General features: G+C 45.9%; 2 protein-coding genes across 6 annotated transcripts in view; one reads left to right on the top strand and one right to left on the bottom strand.

The window, feature by feature from the left end:
* LOC141121633 (uncharacterized) overlaps positions 1–19,340 on the top strand; it is a gene marked incomplete at its 5' end in the record, with an annotated part of 114,966 nt that overhangs the window by 36,528 nt on the left and 59,098 nt on the right.
* The window catches only part of LOC141121605 (uncharacterized), a 196,164-nt gene continuing 193,806 nt past the window's right edge, over positions 16,983–19,340 (bottom strand). For 4 of the 5 annotated variants that reach the window (XM_073611254.1, XM_073611256.1, XM_073611253.1 and 1 more), the window contains one exon: positions 16,983–18,265. In XM_073611254.1, coding sequence (XP_073467355.1) covers positions 17,529–18,265 — 737 coding nt within the window. In that variant the 3' untranslated portion in view covers positions 16,983–17,528. The remainder of the gene's footprint in view (positions 18,266–19,340) is intronic. The other variant, XM_073611255.1, reaches the window with a different exon arrangement.

Below are 19,340 nucleotides of genomic sequence, written 5' to 3'. Positions count from 1 at the left end.
AGTGCGTCCTCCTCACAGTGTTCAGCTAAAGCTACAAGTTAGTATAGTGCATCCTCCTCACAGTGTTCAGCTAAAGCTACAAGTTAGTGTAGTGCACAGTGTTCAGCTAAAGCTACGAGTTAGTGTAGTACGTCCTCCTCACAGTGTTCAGCTAAAGCTACAAGTTAGTGTAGCGCGTCCTCTGAACAGTGTTCAGCTAAAGCTACAAGTTAGTGTAGTGCGACCTCTGCACAGTGTTCAGCTAAAGCTACCTGTAGAAGGTTGGTGGTGTTTTCCTGATCCTATCACTACCACTGGCAGCTAGATTATTTACACATTAGTGTAGTGCGACTTCTGCACAGTGTTCAGCTAAAGCTATCTGTAGAAGGTTGGTGGTGTTTTCCTGATCCTATCACTACTGCAGACAGCTACATTATTTACACGTTAGTCTAGTACGACCTCTCCACAGTGTTCAGCTAAAGCTACCTGTAGAAGGTTGGTGGTGTTTTTCTGATCCTATCACTACCGCAGGCAGCTACATTATTTTAACGTTAGTGTAGTGCGTCCTCTTCACAGTGTTCAGCTAAAGCTACAAGTTAGTGTAGTGCGTCCTCTGAACAGTGTTCAGATAAAGCTACAAGTTAGTGTAGTGCACAGTGTTCAGCTAAAGCTACAAGTTACTGTAGTGCGACCTCTGCACGGTGTTCAGCTAAAGCTACAAGTTAGTGTAGTGCACAGTGTTCAGCTAAAGCTACAAGTTAGTGTAGTGCATCCTCCTCACAGTGTTCAGCTAAAGCTACAAGTTAGTGTAGTGCATCCTCTGAACAGTGTTCAGATAAAGCTACAAGTTAGTGTAGTGCACGGTGTTCAGCTAAAGCTACAAGTTAGTGTAGTGCGTCCTCCTCACAGTGTTCACCTAAAGCTACAAGTTAGTGTAGTGCGTCCTCTGAACAGTGTTCAGCTAAAGCTACAAGTTAGTGTAGTGCACAGTGTTCAGCTAAAGCTACAAGTTAGTGTAGTGCGTCCTCCTCACAGTGTTCACCTAAAGCTACAAGTTAGTGTAGTGCATCCAGCTCACAGTGTTCAGCTAAAGATACAAGTTAGTGTAGTGTGTCCTCCTCACAGTGTTCAGCTAAAGCTAAGCGTTAGTGTAGTGCGTCCTCCTCACAGTGTTCAGCTAAAGCTAAAAGTTAGTGTAGTGCGTCCTCCTCACAGTGTTCAGCTAAAGCTACAAGTTAGTGTAGTGCGACCTCTGCACAGTGTTCAGCTAAAGCTACAAGTTAGTGTAGTGCATCCTCTGAACAGTGTTCAGCTAAAGCTACAAGTTAGTGTAGTGCAACCTCTGCACGGTGTTCAGCTAAAGCTACCTGTAGAAGGTTGGTGGTGTTTTCCTGATCCTATCACTACCACTGGCAGCTATATTATTTACACATTAGTGTAGTGCGACTTCTGCACAGTGTTCAGCTAAAGCTATCTGTAGAAGGTTGGTGGTGTTTTCCTGATCCTATCACTACTGCAGACAGCTACATTATTTACACGTTAGTCTAGTACGACCTCTCCACAGTGTTCAGCTAAAGCTACCTGTAGAAGGTTGGTGGTGTTTTTCTGATCCTATCACTACCGCAGGCAGCTACATTATTTTAACGTTAGTGTAGTGCGTCCTCTTCACAGTGTTCAGCTAAAGCTACAAGTTAGTGTAGTGCGTCCTCTCAACAGTGTTCAGATAAAGCTACAAGTTAGTGTAGTGCACAGTGTTCAGCTAAAGCTACAAGTTACTGTAGTGCGACCTCTGCACGGTGTTCAGCTAAAGCTACAAGTTAGTGTAGTGCACAGTGTTCAGCTAAAGCTACAAGTTAGTGTAGTGCATCCTCCTCACAGTGTTCAGCTAAAGCTACAAGTTAGTGTAGTGCATCCTCTGAACAGTGTTCAGATAAAGCTACAAGTTAGTGTAGTGCACGGTGTTCAGCTAAAGCTACAAGTTAGTGTAGTGCGTCCTCCTCACAGTGTTCAGCTAAAGCTACAAGTTAGTGTAGTGCGTCCTCTGAACAGTGTTCAGCTAAAGCTACAAGTTAGTGTAGTGCACAGTGTTCAGCTAAAGCTACAAGTTAGTGTAGTGCGTCCTCCTCACAGTGTTCACCTAAAGCTACAAGTTAGTGTAGTGCATCCAGCTCACAGTGTTCAGCTAAAGATACAAGTTAGTGTAGTGTGTCCTCCTCACAGTGTTCAGCTAAAGCTACAAGTTAGTGTAGTGCGTCCTCCTCACAGTGTTCAGCTAAAGCTAAAAATTAGTGTAGTGCGTCCTCCTCACAGTGTTCAGCTAAAGCTACAAGTTAGTGTAGTGCGACCTCTGCACAGTGTTCAGCTAAAGCTACAAGTTAGTGTAGTGCATCCTCTGAACAGTGTTCAGCTAAAGCTACAAGTTAGTGTAGTGCAACCTCTGCACGGTGTTCAGCTAAAGCTACAAGTTAGTGTAGTGCACAGTGTTCAGCTAAAGCTACAAGTTAGTGTAGTGCGACCTCTGCACAGTGTTCAGCTAAAGCTACAAGTTAGTGTAGTGCATCCTCTGAACAGTGTTCAGCTAAAGCTACAAGTTAGTGTAGTGTGACCTCTGCACGGTGTTCAGCTAAAGCTACAAGTTAGTGTAGTGCGTCCTCCTCACAGTGTTCAGCTAAAGCTACAAGTTAGTGTAGTGCGTCCTCCTCACAGTGTTCAGATTAAGCTACAAGTTAGTGTAGTGCACAGTGTTCAGCTAAAGCTACAAGTTAGTGTAGTGCGTCCTCCTCACAGTGTTCAGCTAAAGCTACAAGTTAGTGTAGTGCGTGCTCCTCACAGTGTTCAGCTAAAGCTACAAGTTAGTGTAGTGCGACCTCTGCACAGTGTTCAGCTAAAGCTACAAGTTAGTGTAGTGCATCCTCTGAACAGTGTTCAGCTAAAGCTACAAGTTAGTGTAGTGCGACCTCTGCACGGTGTTCAGCTAAAGCTACAAGTTAGTGTAGTGCATCCTCCTCACAGTGTTCAGCTAAAGCTACAAGTTAGTGTAGTGCATCCTCTGAACAGTGTTCAGATAAAGCTACAAGTTAGTGTAGTGCACGGTGTTCAGCTAAAGCTACAAGTTAGTGTAGTGCGTCCTCCTCACAGTGTTCACCTAAAGCTACAAGTTAGTGTAGTGCGTCCTCTGAACAGTGTTCAGCTAAAGCTACAAGTTAGTGTAGTGCACAGTGTTCAGCTAAAGCTACAAGTTAGTGTAGTGCGTCCTCCTCACAGTGTTCACCTAAAGCTACAAGTTAGTGTAGTGCATCCAGCTCACAGTGTTCAGCTAAAGATACAAGTTAGTGTAGTGTGTCCTCCTCACAGTGTTCAGCTAAAGCTACAAGTTAGTGTAGTGCGTCCTCCTCACAGTGTTCAGCTAAAGCTAAAAGTTAGTGTAGTGCGTCCTCCTCACAGTGTTCAGCTAAAGCTACAAGTTAGTGTAGTGCGACCTCTGCACAGTGTTCAGCTAAAGCTACAAGTTAGTGTAGTGCATCCTCTGAACAGTGTTCAGCTAAAGCTACAAGTTAGTGTAGTGCAACCTCTGCACGGTGTTCAGCTAAAGCTACAAGTTAGTGTAGTGCACAGTGTTCAGCTAAAGCTACAAGTTAGTGTAGTGCGACCTCTGCACAGTGTTCAGCTAAAGCTACAAGTTAGTGTAGTGCATCCTCTGAACAGTGTTCAGCTAAAGCTACAAGTTAGTGTAGTGTGACCTCTGCACGGTGTTCAGCTAAAGCTACAAGTTAGTGTAGTGCGTCCTCCTCACAGTGTTCAGCTAAAGCTACAAGTTAGTGTAGTGCGTCCTCTGAACAGTGTTCAGATTAAGCTACAAGTTAGTGTAGTGCACAGTGTTCAGCTAAAGCTACAAGTTAGGGTAGTGCGTCCTCCTCACAGTGTTCAGCTAAAGCTACAAGTTAGTGTAGTGCGTCCTCCTCACAGTGTTCAGCTAAAGCTACAAGTTAGTGTAGTGCGACCTCTGCACAGTGTTCAGCTAAAGCTACAAGTTAGTGTAGTGCATCCTCTGAACAGTGTTCAGCTAAAGCTACAAGTTAGTGTAGTGCGACCTCTGCACGGTGTTCAGCTAAAGCTACAAGTTAGTGTAGTGCATCCTCCTCACAGTGTTCAGCTAAAGCTACAAGTTAGTGTAGTGCATCCTCTGAACAGTGTTCAGATAAAGCTACAAGTTATTGTAGTGCACGGTGTTCAGCTAAAGCTACAAGTTAGTGTAGTGCGTCCTCCTCACAGTGTTCACCTAAAGCTACAAGTTAGTGTAGTGCGTCCTCTGAATAGTGTTCAGCTAAAGCTACAAGTTAGTGTAGTGCACAGTGTTCAGCTAAAGCTACAAGTTAGTGTAGTGCGTCCTCCTCACAGTGTTCACCTAAAGCTACAAGTTAGTGTAGTGCATCCAGCTCACAGTGTTCAGCTAAAGATACAAGTTAGTGTAGTGTGTCCTCCTCACAGTGTTCAGCTAAAGCTACAAGTTAGTGTAGTGCGTCCTCCTCACAGTGTTCAGCTAAAGCTAAAAGTTAGTGTAGTGCGTCCTCCTCACAGTGTTCAGCTAAAGCTACAAGTTAGTGTAGTGCGACCTCTGCACAGTGTTCAGCTAAAGCTACAAGTTAGTGTAGTGCATCCTCTGAACAGTGTTCAGCTAAAGCTACAAGTTAGTGTAGTGCAACCTCTGCACGGTGTTCAGCTAAAGCTACAAGTTAGTGTAGTGCACAGTGTTCAGCTAAAGCTACAAGTTAGTGTAGTGCGACCTCTGCACAGTGTTCAGCTAAAGCTACAAGATAGTGTAGTGCATCCTCTGAACAGTGTTCAGCTAAAGCTACAAGTTAGTGTAGTGTGACCTCTGCACGGTGTTCAGCTAAAGCTACAAGTTAGTGTAGTGCGTCCTCCTCACAGTGTTCAGCTAAAGCTACAAGTTAGTGTAGTGCGTCCTCTGAACAGTGTTCAGATTAAGCTACAAGTTAGTGTAGTGCACAGTGTTCAGCTAAAGCTACAAGTTAGTGTAGTGCGTCCTCCTCACAGTGTTCACCTAAAGCTACAAGTTAGTGTAGTGCAGGGATGTTCAAACTACGGCCCTCCAGCTGTTGCGGAACTACACTTCCCATGAGGCATTGTAAAACTCTGACATTCACAGACATGACTAGGCATGATGGGAGTTGTAGTTCCTTAACAACTGGAGGGCCATAGTTTGGACACCACTGGTGTAGTGCGTCCTCTGAACAGTGTTCAGCTAAAGCTACAAGTTAGTGTAGTGCGTCCTCCTCACAGTGTTCACCTAAAGCTACAAGTTAGTGTAGTGCGTCCTCCTCACAGTGTTCAGCTAAAGCTACAAGTTAGTATAGTGCGACCTCTGCACAGTGTTCAGCTAAAGCTACAAGTTAGTGTAGTGCGTCCTCTGAACAGTGTTCAGCTAAAGCTACAAGTTAGTGTAGTGCGACCTCTGCACAGTGTTCAGCTAAAGCTACCTGTAGAAGGTTGGTGGTGTTTTCCTGATCCTATCACTACCGCAGGCAGCTACATTATTTACACGTTAGTGTAGTGCGATCTCTGCACAGTGTTCAGCTAAAGCTACAAGTTAGTGTAGTGCATCCTCTGAACAGTGTTCAGCTAAAGCTACAAGTTAGTGTAGTGCAACCTCTGCACGGTGTTCAGCAAAAGCTACAAGTTAGTGTAGTGCACAGTGTTCAGCTAAAGCTACAAGTTAGTGTAGTGCGTCCTCCTCACAGTGTTCAGCTAAAGCTACAAGTTAGTGTAGTGCGTCCTCCTCACAGTGTTCAGCTAAAGCTACAAGTTAGTGTAGTGCGTCCTCTGAACAGTGTTCAGATTAAGCTTCAAGTTAGTGTAGTGCACAGTGTTCAGCTAAAGCTACAAGTTAGTGTAGTGCGTCCTCCTCACAGTGTTCACCTAAAGCTACAAGTTAGTGTAGTGCAGGGATGTCCAAACTACGGCCCTCCAGCTGTTGCGGAACTAAACTTCCCATGAGGCATTGTAAAACTCTAACATTCACATACATGACTAGGCATGATGGGAGTTGTAGTTCCTTAACAACTGGAGGGCCATAGTTTGGACACCACTGGTGTAGTGCGTCCTCTGAACAGTGTTCAGCTAAAGCTACAAGTTAGTGTAGTGCGTCCTCCTCACAGTGTTCACCTAAAGCTACAAGTTAGTGTAGTGCGTCCTCCTCACAGTGTTCAGCTAAAGCTACAAGTTAGTATAGTGCGACCTCTGCACAGTGTTCAGCTAAAGCTACAAGTAAGTGTAGTGCGTCCTCTGAACAGTGTTCAGCTAAAGCTACAAGTTAGTGTAGTGCGACCTCTGCACAGTGTTCAGCTAAAGCTACCTGTAGAAGGTTGGTGGTGTTTTCCTGATCCTATCACTACCGCAGGCAGCTACATTATTTACACGTTAGTGTAGTGCGATCTCTGCACAGTGTTCAGCTAAAGCTACAAGTTAGTGTAGTGCATCCTCTGAACAGTGTTCAGCTAAAGCTACAAGTTAGTGTAGTGCAACCTCTGCACGGTGTTCAGCAAAAGCTACAAGTTAGTGTAGTGCACAGTGTTCAGCTAAAGCTACAAGTTAGTGTAGTGCGTCCTCCTCACAGTGTTCAGCTAAAGCTACAAGTTAGTGTAGTGCGTCCTCTGAACAGTGTTCAGATTAAGCTACAAGTTAGTGTAGTGCACAGTGTTCAGCTAAAGCTACAAGTTAGTGTAGTGCGTCCTCCTCACAGTGTTCACCTAAAGCTACAAGTTAGTGTAGTGCGTCCTCTGAACAGTGTTCAGCTAAAGCTACAAGTTAGTATAGTGCGACCTCTGCACAGTGTTCAGCTAAAGCTACAAGTTAGTGTAGTGCGTCCTCTGAACAGTGTTCAGCTAAAGCTACAAGTTAGTGTAGTGCGACCTCTGCACAGTGTTCAGCTAAAGCTACCTGTAGAAGGTTGGTGGTGTTTTCCTGATCCTATCACTACCGCAGGCAGCTACATTATTTACACGTTAGTGTAGTGCGATCTCTGCACAGTGTTCAGCTAAAGCTACAAGTTAGTGTAGTGCGTCCTCCTCACAGTGTTCAGCTAAAGCTACAAGTTAGTGTAGTGCACAGTGTTCAGCTAAAGCTACGAGTTAGTGTAGTGCGTCCTCCTCACAGTGTTCAGCTAAAGCTACAAGTTAGTGTAGCGCGTCCTCTGAACAGTGTTTAGCTAAAGCTACAAGTTAGTGTAGTGCGACCTCTGCACGGTGTTCAGCTAAAGCTACAAGTTAGTGTAGTGCACAGTGTTCAGCTAAAGCTACAAGTTAGTGTAGTGCGTCCTCCTCACAGTGTTCAGCTAAAGCTACAAGTTAGTGTAGTGCATCCTCCTCACAGTGTTCAGCTAAAGCTACAAGTTAGTGTAGTGCACAGTGTTCAGCTAAAGCTACGAGTTAGTGTAGTATGTCCTCCTCACAGTGTTCAGCTAAAGCTACAAGTTAGTGTAGCGCGTCCTCTGAACAGTGTTCAGCTAAAGCTACAAGTTAGTGTAGTGCGACCTCTGCACAGTGTTCAGCTAAAGCTACCTGTAGAAGGTTGGTGGTGTTTTCCTGATCCTATCACTACCACTGGCAGCTAGATTATTTACACATTAGTGTAGTGCGACTTCTGCACAGTGTTCAGCTAAAGCTATCTGTAAAAGGTTGGTGGTGTTTTCCTGATCCTATCACTACTGCAGACAGCTACATTATTTACACGTTAGTCTAGTACGACCTCTCCACAGTGTTCAGCTAAAGCTACCTGTAGAAGGTTGGTGGTGTTTTTCTGATCCTATCACTACCGCAGGCAGCTACATTATTTTAACGTTAGTGTAGTGCGTCCTCTTCACAGTGTTCAGCTAAAGCTACAAGTTAGTGTAGTGCGTCCTCTGAACAGTGTTCAGATAAAGCTACAAGTTAGTGTAGTGCACAGTGTTCAGCTAAAGCTACAAGTTAGTGTAGTGCGTCCTCTGCACAGTGTTCAGCTAAAGCTACAAGTTAGTGTAGTGTGTCCTCTGAACGGTGTTCAGCTAAAGCTACAAGTTAGTGTAGTGCGACCTCTGCACAGTGTTCAGCTAAAGCTACAAGTTAGTATAGTGCGACCTCTGCACAGTGTTCAGCTAAAGCTACAAGTTAGTGTAGTGCAAAGTGTTCAGCTAAAGCTACAAGTTAGTGTAGTGCGTCCTCTGCACAGTGTTCAGCTAAAGCTACAAGTTAGTGTAGTGTGTCCTCTGAACGGTGTTCAGCTAAAGCTACAAGTTAGTGTAGTGCGTCCTCTGAACAGTGTTCAGCTAAAGCTACAAGTTAGTATAGTGCGACCTCTGCACAGTGTTCAGCTAAAGCTACAAGTTAGTGTAGTGCGTCCTCTGAACAGTGTTCAGCTAAAGCTACAAGTTAGTGTAGTGCGACCTCTGCACAGTGTTCAGCTAAAGCTACCTGTAGAAGGTTGGTGGTGTTTTCCTGATCCTATCACTACCGCAGACAGCTACATTATTTACACGTTAGTGTAGTGCGATCTCTGCACAGTGTTCAGCTAAAGTTACAAGTTAGTGTAGTGCGTCCTCCTCACAGTGTTCAGCTAAAGCTACAAGTTAGTGTAGTGCACAGTGTTCAGCTAAAGCTACGAGTTAGTGTAGTGCGTCCTCCTCACAGTGTTCAGCTAAAGCTACAAGTTAGTGTAGCGCGTCCTCTGAACAGTGTTTAGCTAAAGCTACAAGTTAGTGTAGTGCGACCTCTGCACGGTGTTCAGCTAAAGCTACAAGTTAGTGTAGTGCACAGTGTTCAGCTAAAGCTACAAGTTAGTGTAGTGCGTCCTCCTCACAGTGTTCAGCTAAAGCTACAAGTTAGTGTAGTGCATCCTCCTCACAGTGTTCAGCTAAAGCTACAAGTTAGTGTAGTGCACAGTGTTCAGCTAAAGCTACGAGTTAGTGTAGTACGTCCTCCTCACAGTGTTCAGCTAAAGCTACAAGTTAGTGTAGCGCGTCCTCTGAACAGTGTTCAGCTAAAGCTACAAGTTAGTGTAGTGCGACCTCTGCACAGTGTTCAGCTAAAGCTACCTGTAGAAGGTTGGTGGTGTTTTCCTGATCCTATCACTACCACTGGCAGCTAGATTATTTACACATTAGTGTAGTGCGACTTCTGCACAGTGTTCAGCTAAAGCTATCTGTAGAAGGTTGGTGGTGTTTTCCTGATCCTATCACTACTGCAGACAGCTACATTATTTACACGTTAGTCTAGTACGACCTCTCCACAGTGTTCAGCTAAAGCTACCTGTAGAAGGTTGGTGGTGTTTTTCTGATCCTATCACTACCGCAGGCAGCTACATTATTTTAACGTTAGTGTAGTGCGTCCTCTTCACAGTGTTCAGCTAAAGCTACAAGTTAGTGTAGTGCGTCCTCTGAACAGTGTTCAGATAAAGCTACAAGTTAGTGTAGTGCACAGTGTTCAGCTAAAGCTACAAGTTAGTGTAGTGCGTCCTCTGAACGGTGTTCAGCTAAAGCTACAAGTTAGTGTAGTGCACAGTGTTCAGCTAAAGCTACAAGTTAGTGTAGTGCGTCCTCTGCACAGTGTTCAGCTAAAGCTACAAGTTAGTGTAGTGTGTCCTCTGAACGGTGTTCAGCTAAAGCTACAAGTTAGTGTAGTGCGACCTCTGCACAGTGTTCAGCCAAAGCTACCTGTAGAAGGTTGGTGGTGTTTTCCTGATCCTATCACTACCGCAGGCAGCTACATTATTTACACGTTAGTGTAGTGCGACCTCTGCACAGTGTTCAGCTAAAGCTACAAGTTAGTGTAGTGCATCCTCTGAACAGTGTTCAGCTAAAGCTACAAGTTAGTGTAGTGCACAGTGTTCAGCTAAAGCTACAAGTTAGTGTAGTGCGACCTCTGCACGGTGTTCAGCTAAAGCTACAAGTTAGTGTAGTGCACAGTGTTCAGCTAAAGCTACAAGTTAGTGTAGTGCGTCCTCCTCACAGTGTTCAGCTAAAGCTACAAGTTAGTGTAGTGCATCCTCCTCACAGTGTTCAGCTAAAGCTACAAGTTAGTGTAGTGCACAGTGTTCAGCTAAAGCTACGAGTTAGAGTAGTACGTCCTCCTCACAGTGTTCAGCTAAAGCTACAAGTTAGTGTAGCGCGTCCTCTGAACAGTGTTCAGCTAAAGCTACAAGTTAGTGTAGTGCGACCTCTGCACAGTGTTCAGCTAAAGCTACCTGTAGAAGGTTGGTGGTGTTTTCCTGATCCTATCACTACCACTGGCAGCTAGATTATTTACACATTAGTGTAGTGCGACTTCTGCACAGTGTTCAGCTAAAGCTACCTGTAGAAGGTTGGTGGTGTTTTCCTGATCCTATCACTACCGCAGGCAGCTACATTATTTTAACGTTAGTGTAGTGCGTCCTCTTCACAGTGTTCAGCTAAAGCTACAAGTTAGTGTAGTGCGTCCTCTGAACAGTGTTCAGATAAAGCTACAAGTTAGTGTAGTGCACAGTGTTCAGCTAAAGCTACAAGTTAGTGTAGTGCGTCCTCTGCACAGTGTTCAGCTAAAGCTACAAGTTAGTGTAGTGCGTCCTCTGAACGGTGTTCAGCTAAAGCTACAAGTTAGTGTAGTGCGACCTCTGCACAGTGTTCAGCCAAAGCTACCTGTAGAAGGTTGGTGGTGTTTTCCTGATCCTATCACTACCGCAGGCAGCTACATTATTTACACGTTAGTGTAGTGCGACCTCTGCACAGTGTTCAGCTAAAGCTACAAGTTAGTGTAGTGCGTCCTCTGAACAGTGTTCAGCTAAAGCTACAAGTTAGTGTAGTGCACAGTGTTCAGCTAAAGCTACAAGTTAGTGTAGTGCGTCCACCTCACAGTGTTCAGCTAAAGCTACAAGTTAGTGTAGCGCATCCTCTGAACAGTGTTCAGCTAAAGCTACAAGTTGGTGTAGTGCGACCTCTGCACAGTGTTCAGCTAAAGCTACCTGTAGAAGGTTGGTGGTGTTTTCCTGATCCTATCACTACCACTGGCAGCTAGATTATTTACACATTAGTGTAGTGCGACCTCTGCACAGTGTTCAGCTAAAGCTACCTGTAGAAGGTTGGTGGTGTTTTCCTGATCCTATCACTACTGCAGGCAGCTACATTATTTACACGTTAGTATAGTGCGACCTCTGCACAGTGTTCAGCTAAAGCTACCTGTAGAAGGTTGGTGGTGTTTTCCTGATCCTATCACTACCGCAGGCAGCTACATTATTTTAACGTTAGTGTAGTGCGTCCTCTTCACAGTGTTCAGCTAAAGCTATCTGTAGAAGGTTGGTGGTGTTTTCCTGATTATATCACTACCGCAGGCAGCTACATTATTTACACGTTAGTCTAGTGCGACCTCTGCACAGTGTTCAGCTAAAGCTACCTGTAGAAGGTTGGTGGTGTTTTTTTGATCCTATCACTACCGCAGGCAGCTACATTATTTTAATGTTAGCGTAGTGCGTCCTCTTCACAGTGTTCAGCTAAAGCTATCTGTAGAAGGTTGGTGGTGTTTTCCTGATCCTATCACTACCGCAGGCAGCTACATTATTTACACGTTAGTGTAGTGCGACCTCTGCACAGTGTTCAGCTAAAGCTACAAGTTAGTGTAGTGTGTCCTCTGAACAGTGTTCAGCTAAAGCTACAAGTTAGTGTAGTGCACAGTGTTCAGCTAAAGCTACAAGTTAGTGTAGTGCGTCCTCCTCACAGTGTTCAGCTAAAGCTACAAGTTAGTGTAGCGCGTCCTCTGAACAGTGTTCAGCTACAGCTACAAGTTGGTGTAGTGCGACCTCTGCACAGTGTTCAGCTAAAGCTACCTGTAAAAGGTTGGTGGTGTTTTCCTGATCCTATCACTACCACTGGCAGCTAGATTATTTACACATTAGTGTAGTGCGATCTCTGCACAGTGTTCAGCTAAAGCTACCTGTAGAAGGTTGGTGGTGTTTTCCTGATCCTATCACTACTGCAGGCAGCTACATTATTTACACGTTAGTATAGTGCGACCTCTGCACAGTGTTCAGCTAAAGCTACCTGTAGAAGGTTGGTGGTGTTTTTCTGATCCTATCACTACCGCAGGCAGCTACATTATTTTAACTTTAGTGTAGTGCGTCCTCTTCACAGTGTTCAGCTAAAGCTATCTGTAGAAGGTTGGTGGTGTTTTCCTGATCCTATCACTACCGCAGACAGCTACATTATTTTAACATTAGTGTAGTGTGTCCCCTTCACAGTGTTCAGCTAAAGCTATCTGTAGAAGGTAGGTGATGTTTTCCTGATCCTATCACTACCGCAGGCAGCTACATTATTTACACGTTAGTCTAGTGCGACCTCTGCACAGTGTTCAGCTAAAGCTACCTGTAGAAGGTTGGTGGTGTTTTCCTGATCCTATCACTACCGCAGGCAGCTACATTATTTACACGTTAGTCTAGTGCGACCTCTGCCCAGTGTTCAGCTAAAGCTACCTGTAGAAGGTTGGTGGTGTTTTCCTGATCCTATCACTACCGCAGGCAGCTACATTATTTACACGTTAGTCTAGTGCGACCTCTGCCCAGTGTTCAGCTAAAGCTACCTGTAGAAGGTTGGTGGTGTTTTCCTGATCCTATCACTACCGCAGGCAGCTACATTATTTTAACGTTGGTGTAGTGCGTCCTCTGCACAGTGTTCAGCTAAAGCTACCTGTAGAAGATTGGTGGTGTTCTCATACTACAGGCAGGCGGTTGATTTTGCTAGCTGCATTTAAAAAAAAAAAAAAAAAAAAATATATATATATATATATATATATATATATATATATATATATATATATCCCAGCTTAGTGCAGCTACATCTCACTGCACGCCATTAGTATGTCTGGAAGGCCAACAAGGAGAGGCAGACAGTCACAAGCCAATAAAAGAGGGTAAGCAGGCTCTGTGTCTAGAGGCAACAGTGCTGGTCGTGGAGACGGTGCATCCTCATCAGCACATGGCCGTGGGACACGCTTGGCCTTTTTCTCGGCAGCTGAGCCGCAACATGCGGAAGACTTGGTCGAGTGGATGACCAAGCCCTCCTCATCCTCCTCATCCTCTCTCACCCATGCTCAGCGTACTTTGTCTGACAACGCAGCTGCCAACACGGCCTCTTCCCTCAGCTCAATGGCATCAGTGACTCCTTCCCTAGCCCCACCATGTCCTCCTGAGGAGTCCCTAGAACTGTTTGACCACAGTGTTGGGTACATGCTCCAGGGGGATGCGCCGCGTTTAGAAGGCTCTGATGATGATACTGAGCTAGATGAAGGCAGTAACGTGAGCACGGACAGAGGGGGTGCCTAGGAAGGACAGCAATCTGGCAGTCATGCTCCCCCTGCTGCAGCATACTGCCAGGTTTGCTCCAGTGATGAGGAGGGAGGGGATGATGAGGTCACTGACTCAACGTGGGTGCCTGATAGGAGAGAGGAGGAGGAGGCACATCACCAACAAGGCAGAATGCCCTCCAGGGGCCAGCCTAAGGGCAGCACACTGACTGCATCACACCGCAAAGCTCTGCATGTGCAGGGCACAGCTGTCTGTGCGGTTCCTCAGTGGCAGGTACCCAAACGCCACTTTTTCTCACGGAAGGCGATTCCGGCTCTCTACCGGCATGTGGAAGGCAATGTCCATACCTCGCTGGACAGGGCGGTCAGCGGTAAGGTGCATATTACCGCTGACTCATGGTCCAGCAGGCATGGACAGGGACGTTACCTAAGTTCCACGGTGCATTGGGTGACTCTGCTGGCAGCTGGGAAGGATGCAGGACAAGGTGCAGTAGTGTTGGAGGTTGTTTCACCACCACGCCTCCAAAATGCCACTACTAATGATTCTGACACACCTCTCTTATCCACCCCCTCCTCTTCTTCTTCCTCCATGGCCTCTTCCTGTGCTTTGTCCTCAGAACCAGCGGTGCTCCGTAGGCATTCAAGGGGCTACGCAAGTATGCAGGCAAGATGCCATGCGGTGCTTGACCTGGTGTGCTTGGGGGACAGGAGCCACACTGGGGCAGAGGTTCTGTCAGCTCTGCGGGGGCAGGTTTAGAGGTGGTTGACGCCCCGCCAATTTAAGGCAGCAATGGTGGTTTGCGACAATGGCACCAACCTCCTCTCCGCCCTCCGACAGGGACAAATGACCCATGTGCCCTGTTTGGCTCACGTCCTTAACTTGGTGGTGCAGCAGTTCTTGGGCAGGTACCCGGGCTTACAGGATGTCCTGAGGCAGGCCAGGAAAGTCTGTGTGCATTTCCGCCGGTCAAATAATGACAGTGCTCGGCTGGCAGACCTCCAAAAGGAATTTAACCTGCCCAAGAACCGCCATATACTGTGTCATGCCCACCAGGTGGAACTCAACGTTGGCCATGCTGCAGCGGCTGCACACACAGCAGAGGGCCATCAATGAGTACCTGTGCGACTATGGCACCAGGACAGGGTCAGGGGAGCTTGTTTTTTTTTCCCCCACGCCAGTGGGCCATGATCAGGGATGCATGCACTGTCCTGTCACCTTTTGAGGAGGCCACGAGGATGGTGAGCAGTGACAGTGCATGCATCAGTGACACTGTCCCCCTTGTCCACCTGTTGGAGCACACGCTGCATGGAATAATGGACAGGGCACTTGAGGCAGAACAAAGGCAGGAAGAGGAGGACTTCCTAAGCTCTCAAGGTCCCCTTTATCCAGACAGTGTTCCTGCGTGCCCGCCGATCACACAGGTAGAGGAGGAGGAGGATTGCGTCAGTATGGAGGTGGAGCCTGGCACTCAGCATCAGCCTTTAAGGGATCATTTACAGTTCCAAGAAACACATGGACTTGTACGTGGCTGGGAGGAGGTGGCTGCGGATCATGTCGTCCTTAGTGACCCAGAGGACTCCGGATCGAATGCCTCATCAAACCTATGCTGCATGGCCTCCCTAATCCTGCAAAGCCTATGGAAGGACCCTCGGATTCGTGGTATCAAGGAGAAGGAACAATACTGGCTGGCAACCCTCCTTGATCCACGTTACAAGGGTAAGGTTGCGGACCTTATCTTTCCGTCACAGAGGGAGCAGAGGATGAAACATCTTCGGGAGGCCTTGCAGAAAGGTCTGTGCAATGTCTGTGCAATGAATCAGTCTTGGATCACCACCAGCTACCAAGCACCTGATGCTGATGTAACCGAATACATTTTTTTGAAATGTCAGATCCCTTCAAAGACTGCCTATGCTGATGCTGAGTGACTATCCTGTTATACTGAGTAATTATCCTCTTCCTCCTCAATGATCATATGATAGCTTGTAAGAACATTTTTGATTCTGGGCGCCACCAGTCCTGCCACCAGTGCCTAAGGCCCAATTTTTCAGCCCCTGTTTAACAGGGGCATGTAATTGCAATTTTTCATGCAATTCTTTGCAGCAGGGCTAGTTCCTGCGCTTCAACTAGAGCATCTGTGAGGGGTTCCAGTGTTGTGGCACCAGCACCAGTGCCTAAGGCCCAATTTTTCAGCCCCTGTTCAACAGGGGCATGTAATTAGAATTCTTGATCTAATATTTCACAGCAGGGCCCGTTTCTGCGCCCACTAAGAGTATCTGTGAGGACTTACAGTGTTGTGGCACCAGAACCACCACCACCACCACCAAAGGCCCAATTTTTCTGCCCCTGTTCAACAGGAGCATGTAATTACAATTCTTGATCTAATATTTCACAGCAGGGCCCTGTGAGGGCTTACAGTGTTGTGGCCACAACAACACCTAAGGCCCAAATTTCTGCTGAGTATATAGGGCAGGCCCCTACTTTCAAACATCCAACTTACAAATGACTCCTACTTGCAAACGGAAGGAGACAACAGGAAGTGAGATGAAATCTACCCCCTAGGAAGGGAAATTCTCTCCTGTAAGAGTTAATATGGGAAAAACGTTTCTCCTTTCCACTGATGCTTTATCACCAATCCTTCTTTCACAAAAAACCCAAAACCCAAATTTTCAAAAAACATTTGTCATTGGGACAAAAAGTGAGGTGAAATCTTCTGAAGAGGAGCACAGACAGCAAAACAAATGTCACAGGGGTTATAACCCTTCCCTAGGTTTTCCAAAAAGCTTAAAATAGATTTTTTGGCTGGAGCTAAACACGTTAAAAATGTACCAGTTCAAAATTACAAACAGATTCTACTTAACAACAAACCTACAGTCCCTGTCTTGTTTGCACCGCCTGTATACTGCTGTTCAGAGTATATAGGGCCTGGGGGCCCCACACCTTTCCTTTTTTTATTTTGGGTGCGGGGTTCCCCTTAATATCCATACAGGACCCAAAGGGGGCTGGTAATGGACTGGAGGGTACCCATGCCGTTTGTCTCACTGATTTTCATCCATATTGCCAGGACCCGACATTTCATTAAAGCCGCAAGCAGTTTTAAATGACTTTTTTTCCTTTAAAAATGACATTTTGTGCAGGGACTGTTCTAAGCACAGGAAACACGCGCCACTTTACAGGCATACTATAGACACCCCCCAGGTACGATATTTAAAGGAATATTTCACTTTTTTTTTTTTTTACTTTAAGCATCATTAAAATCACTGCTCCCGAAAAAACGGCCATTTTAAAAACTTGCTTTTGCATTGATACATGTCCCCTGGGGCACCATGCAAATTAGCCTTTAAAATTAGCACTTTTGATTTTGAACGTTCGAGTCCCATAGACGTCAATGGGGTTCTAACGTTCGTGCAAATTTTCAGTCCGTTCGCTGGTTCTGGTGCGAACCGAACCGGGGGGTGTTCGGCTCATCCCTACTAGTGAGCATAATTTACCTGTGAGTAAAATAGTGAAATAACACATTATGGCCACTAGAGGGAGCTGACGATTATAGGAAATCACTGTATTAAATAAAACATGTTCAGTATTTATTATGGCTGGATGAAAGCTTGTCTAATTTATCCAGGTTATTTTATTTTAAATAGACCTCTAAGTATTTGTGAAAGCTCACATCACAAAATTTACTCAGCCAATGAAAGGTAATAACTCCATTTTTATTTGTCTATTGCTATCAATGGCCAACACGGTACAACTCTTCATCCATGTCTTTGGTGATCTCTGATCTCCTTATGAACTGTTTCTTACATGATGAAGATCAGCCATGGAGTATATCTGAGGTGTATATTAGGGTGTGCTTCTTCCCCACATGAGAGCTGTGATGTCCAGCAACATTTATATAGAAGACATTTCCCACACTCAAGGCACTAATAAATCTCGAGGGTTGGGTGGGATCCCTGATGTACAGGAAGACAGGACTTCAGTGAGGAACAATTCCCTCACTCAGGACAAGAAAGTGGCTTCTCCCCCGTGTGAGATCTCTGATGTCTGTCAAGATTGGACTTCTGTGAGGACCAATTCCCTCCCTCCGGACAGGAATACGGCTGATCCCAGTGTGAGATCTCTGATGAGTGTAAAGATGGGACTTCTGTGAAAAAAATTTCCCACACTCAGAACAGGAAAGTGGCTTCTCCCCCGTGTCAGATCTTTGGAGACTGGACTTATGAGTAACAATTCACTCACTAAGGACAGTAAAGTGACTTCTCCTTTGAGTGCAATGTGAAATGTGTATACAGAGTGGACTTATATGAAAAACCTTTTCCGCACTCAGGACAGGAATATGGCTTCTCCCCTGTGTGCATTCTCCGATGTCTGTAAAGACCAGACTTATCAGAAAGACATTTCCCGCACTCAGGACAGGAATACTTCTCCCCTGTGTGCAATCTCTGATGTCTGTAAAGACCAGACCTATATGAAAGACATTTCCCACACTCAGGACAGGTATAAGTCTTCTTCCCTGTGTGCAACCTCTGATGCGTGCCAAGTTCTGATTTGTCTTCAAAGCATTTTCTGCACACAGAACAGAAATACGGCTTTTCTCTTGTGTGCAGTCTTTGATGTCTATCAAGATGTGACTTCACTGAAAAACATTTCCCGCACTCAGGACAGGAATATGGCTTTTCAACTGTGTGAGATCCTTTATGCTCATCAAGGTTGAATTTAAAATGAAAACACTTCCCGCACTCAGTACAGGAAAACCTCTTCTCTGTTGGAAGGCCAGCACCGTCCCTCACAGTCTGAGGTTCCTCAGGATAAGAGGAATACGATGGTCCATCTACACTGTGTGGTGCCGGATGGACATTTGAGGTAGCCGGGTTTTCTCCTGGACTGTACTGTGTGATGTCCTCATCTTCTACTTTACAGTCTGGAGACAAAGTGAGACAATCCTCTGAGGTTTTCCTCATCTCCCGTCCATCTACTAAAATAGAAATAAAAAGATTATTACTAGACATGAGCAGATTGGTTCCCCTAAACCAGGACTCCACCCACATCAGGCAGCTTTGTCTCTGGGGATCTTACAATTCCACCCTCAAGGTAACTAGTAAATGGGTCCTCTGATCTCCTACCAGTTGATTTCTTTATTCATGGACCTTAGTCAGAGAGTGAGGAAACAACGAGAACTGTCTTTTATAGTAGTGACAGTGATGAGGGGATTATAAGACGAGTGTCCCCACCTCCTCACTTAGGGCTCATTTACACTTGCTTTGACTTCAACACACATTAAAGTGCCTACCTCTTCTACATGGTATTTTCATGCTTCGATGATGCCTCTGTGATGCTTTTTTTAAGCTTTAATGAAACTTGGCAAATGCCCTGAGTATTTTGATTTTCTGTTTGTTTTAAAGAGGCTCAAAAGAACCCCAGCTCAATAGTACCCCCACTCAGCAGATCCCCAGCTCATTGGTACCCCTGTACAGCAGATGCCCAGCTCAGCAGGTCCCAACTTATTAGTACCCTCATTCAGCATATCCCCTGCTCAGTAGTACCCCCAGCTCTGCTAATGCCCCACTCAGTAGACTTCCCAGTGTTGCTGATCCCCGCTTAGTAGTAACCCTCAGCTCTGCTAATCGCCTGCTCAGTAGTAACCTCCAGCTCTGCGGATCCTCTAGTTTCCTGATCCTCCTCTGTCTCTGGTCCCTTCTCACCTCCCGCTATATTGCTCCCACACCACGCACTACATGTGACATTGCTAGTTTCTCCTGCCCCAGTCCACCTGCTCTGCTGATCTCCCCCTCCTCTCTCCAGTACCCCCAGTTCTGTTGTGATCCTTCTCTCTCCAGTGCCCACAGTTCTGTTGTGATCCTTCTCTCTCCAGTGCCCCCAGTTCTGTTGTGATCCTCCTCTCTCTAGTGCCCCCAGTTCTGTTGTGATCCTCCTCTCTCCAGTGCCCCCAGTTCTGTTAAGATCATCCTCTCTCAAGTGCCCCCAGTTCTGTTGTGATCATCCTCTCTCAAGTGCCCCAAGTTCCCTGCAGTGGACTGATCCTCCCTTGC

This window comes from Aquarana catesbeiana, unplaced genomic scaffold, assembly GCF_042186555.1.
Source record: "Aquarana catesbeiana isolate 2022-GZ unplaced genomic scaffold, ASM4218655v1 unanchor226, whole genome shotgun sequence".
In the NCBI taxonomy this organism is placed as follows: Eukaryota; Metazoa; Chordata; class Amphibia; order Anura; family Ranidae; genus Aquarana; species Aquarana catesbeiana.
This window is presented reverse-complemented; position numbering and strand designations above follow the sequence as displayed.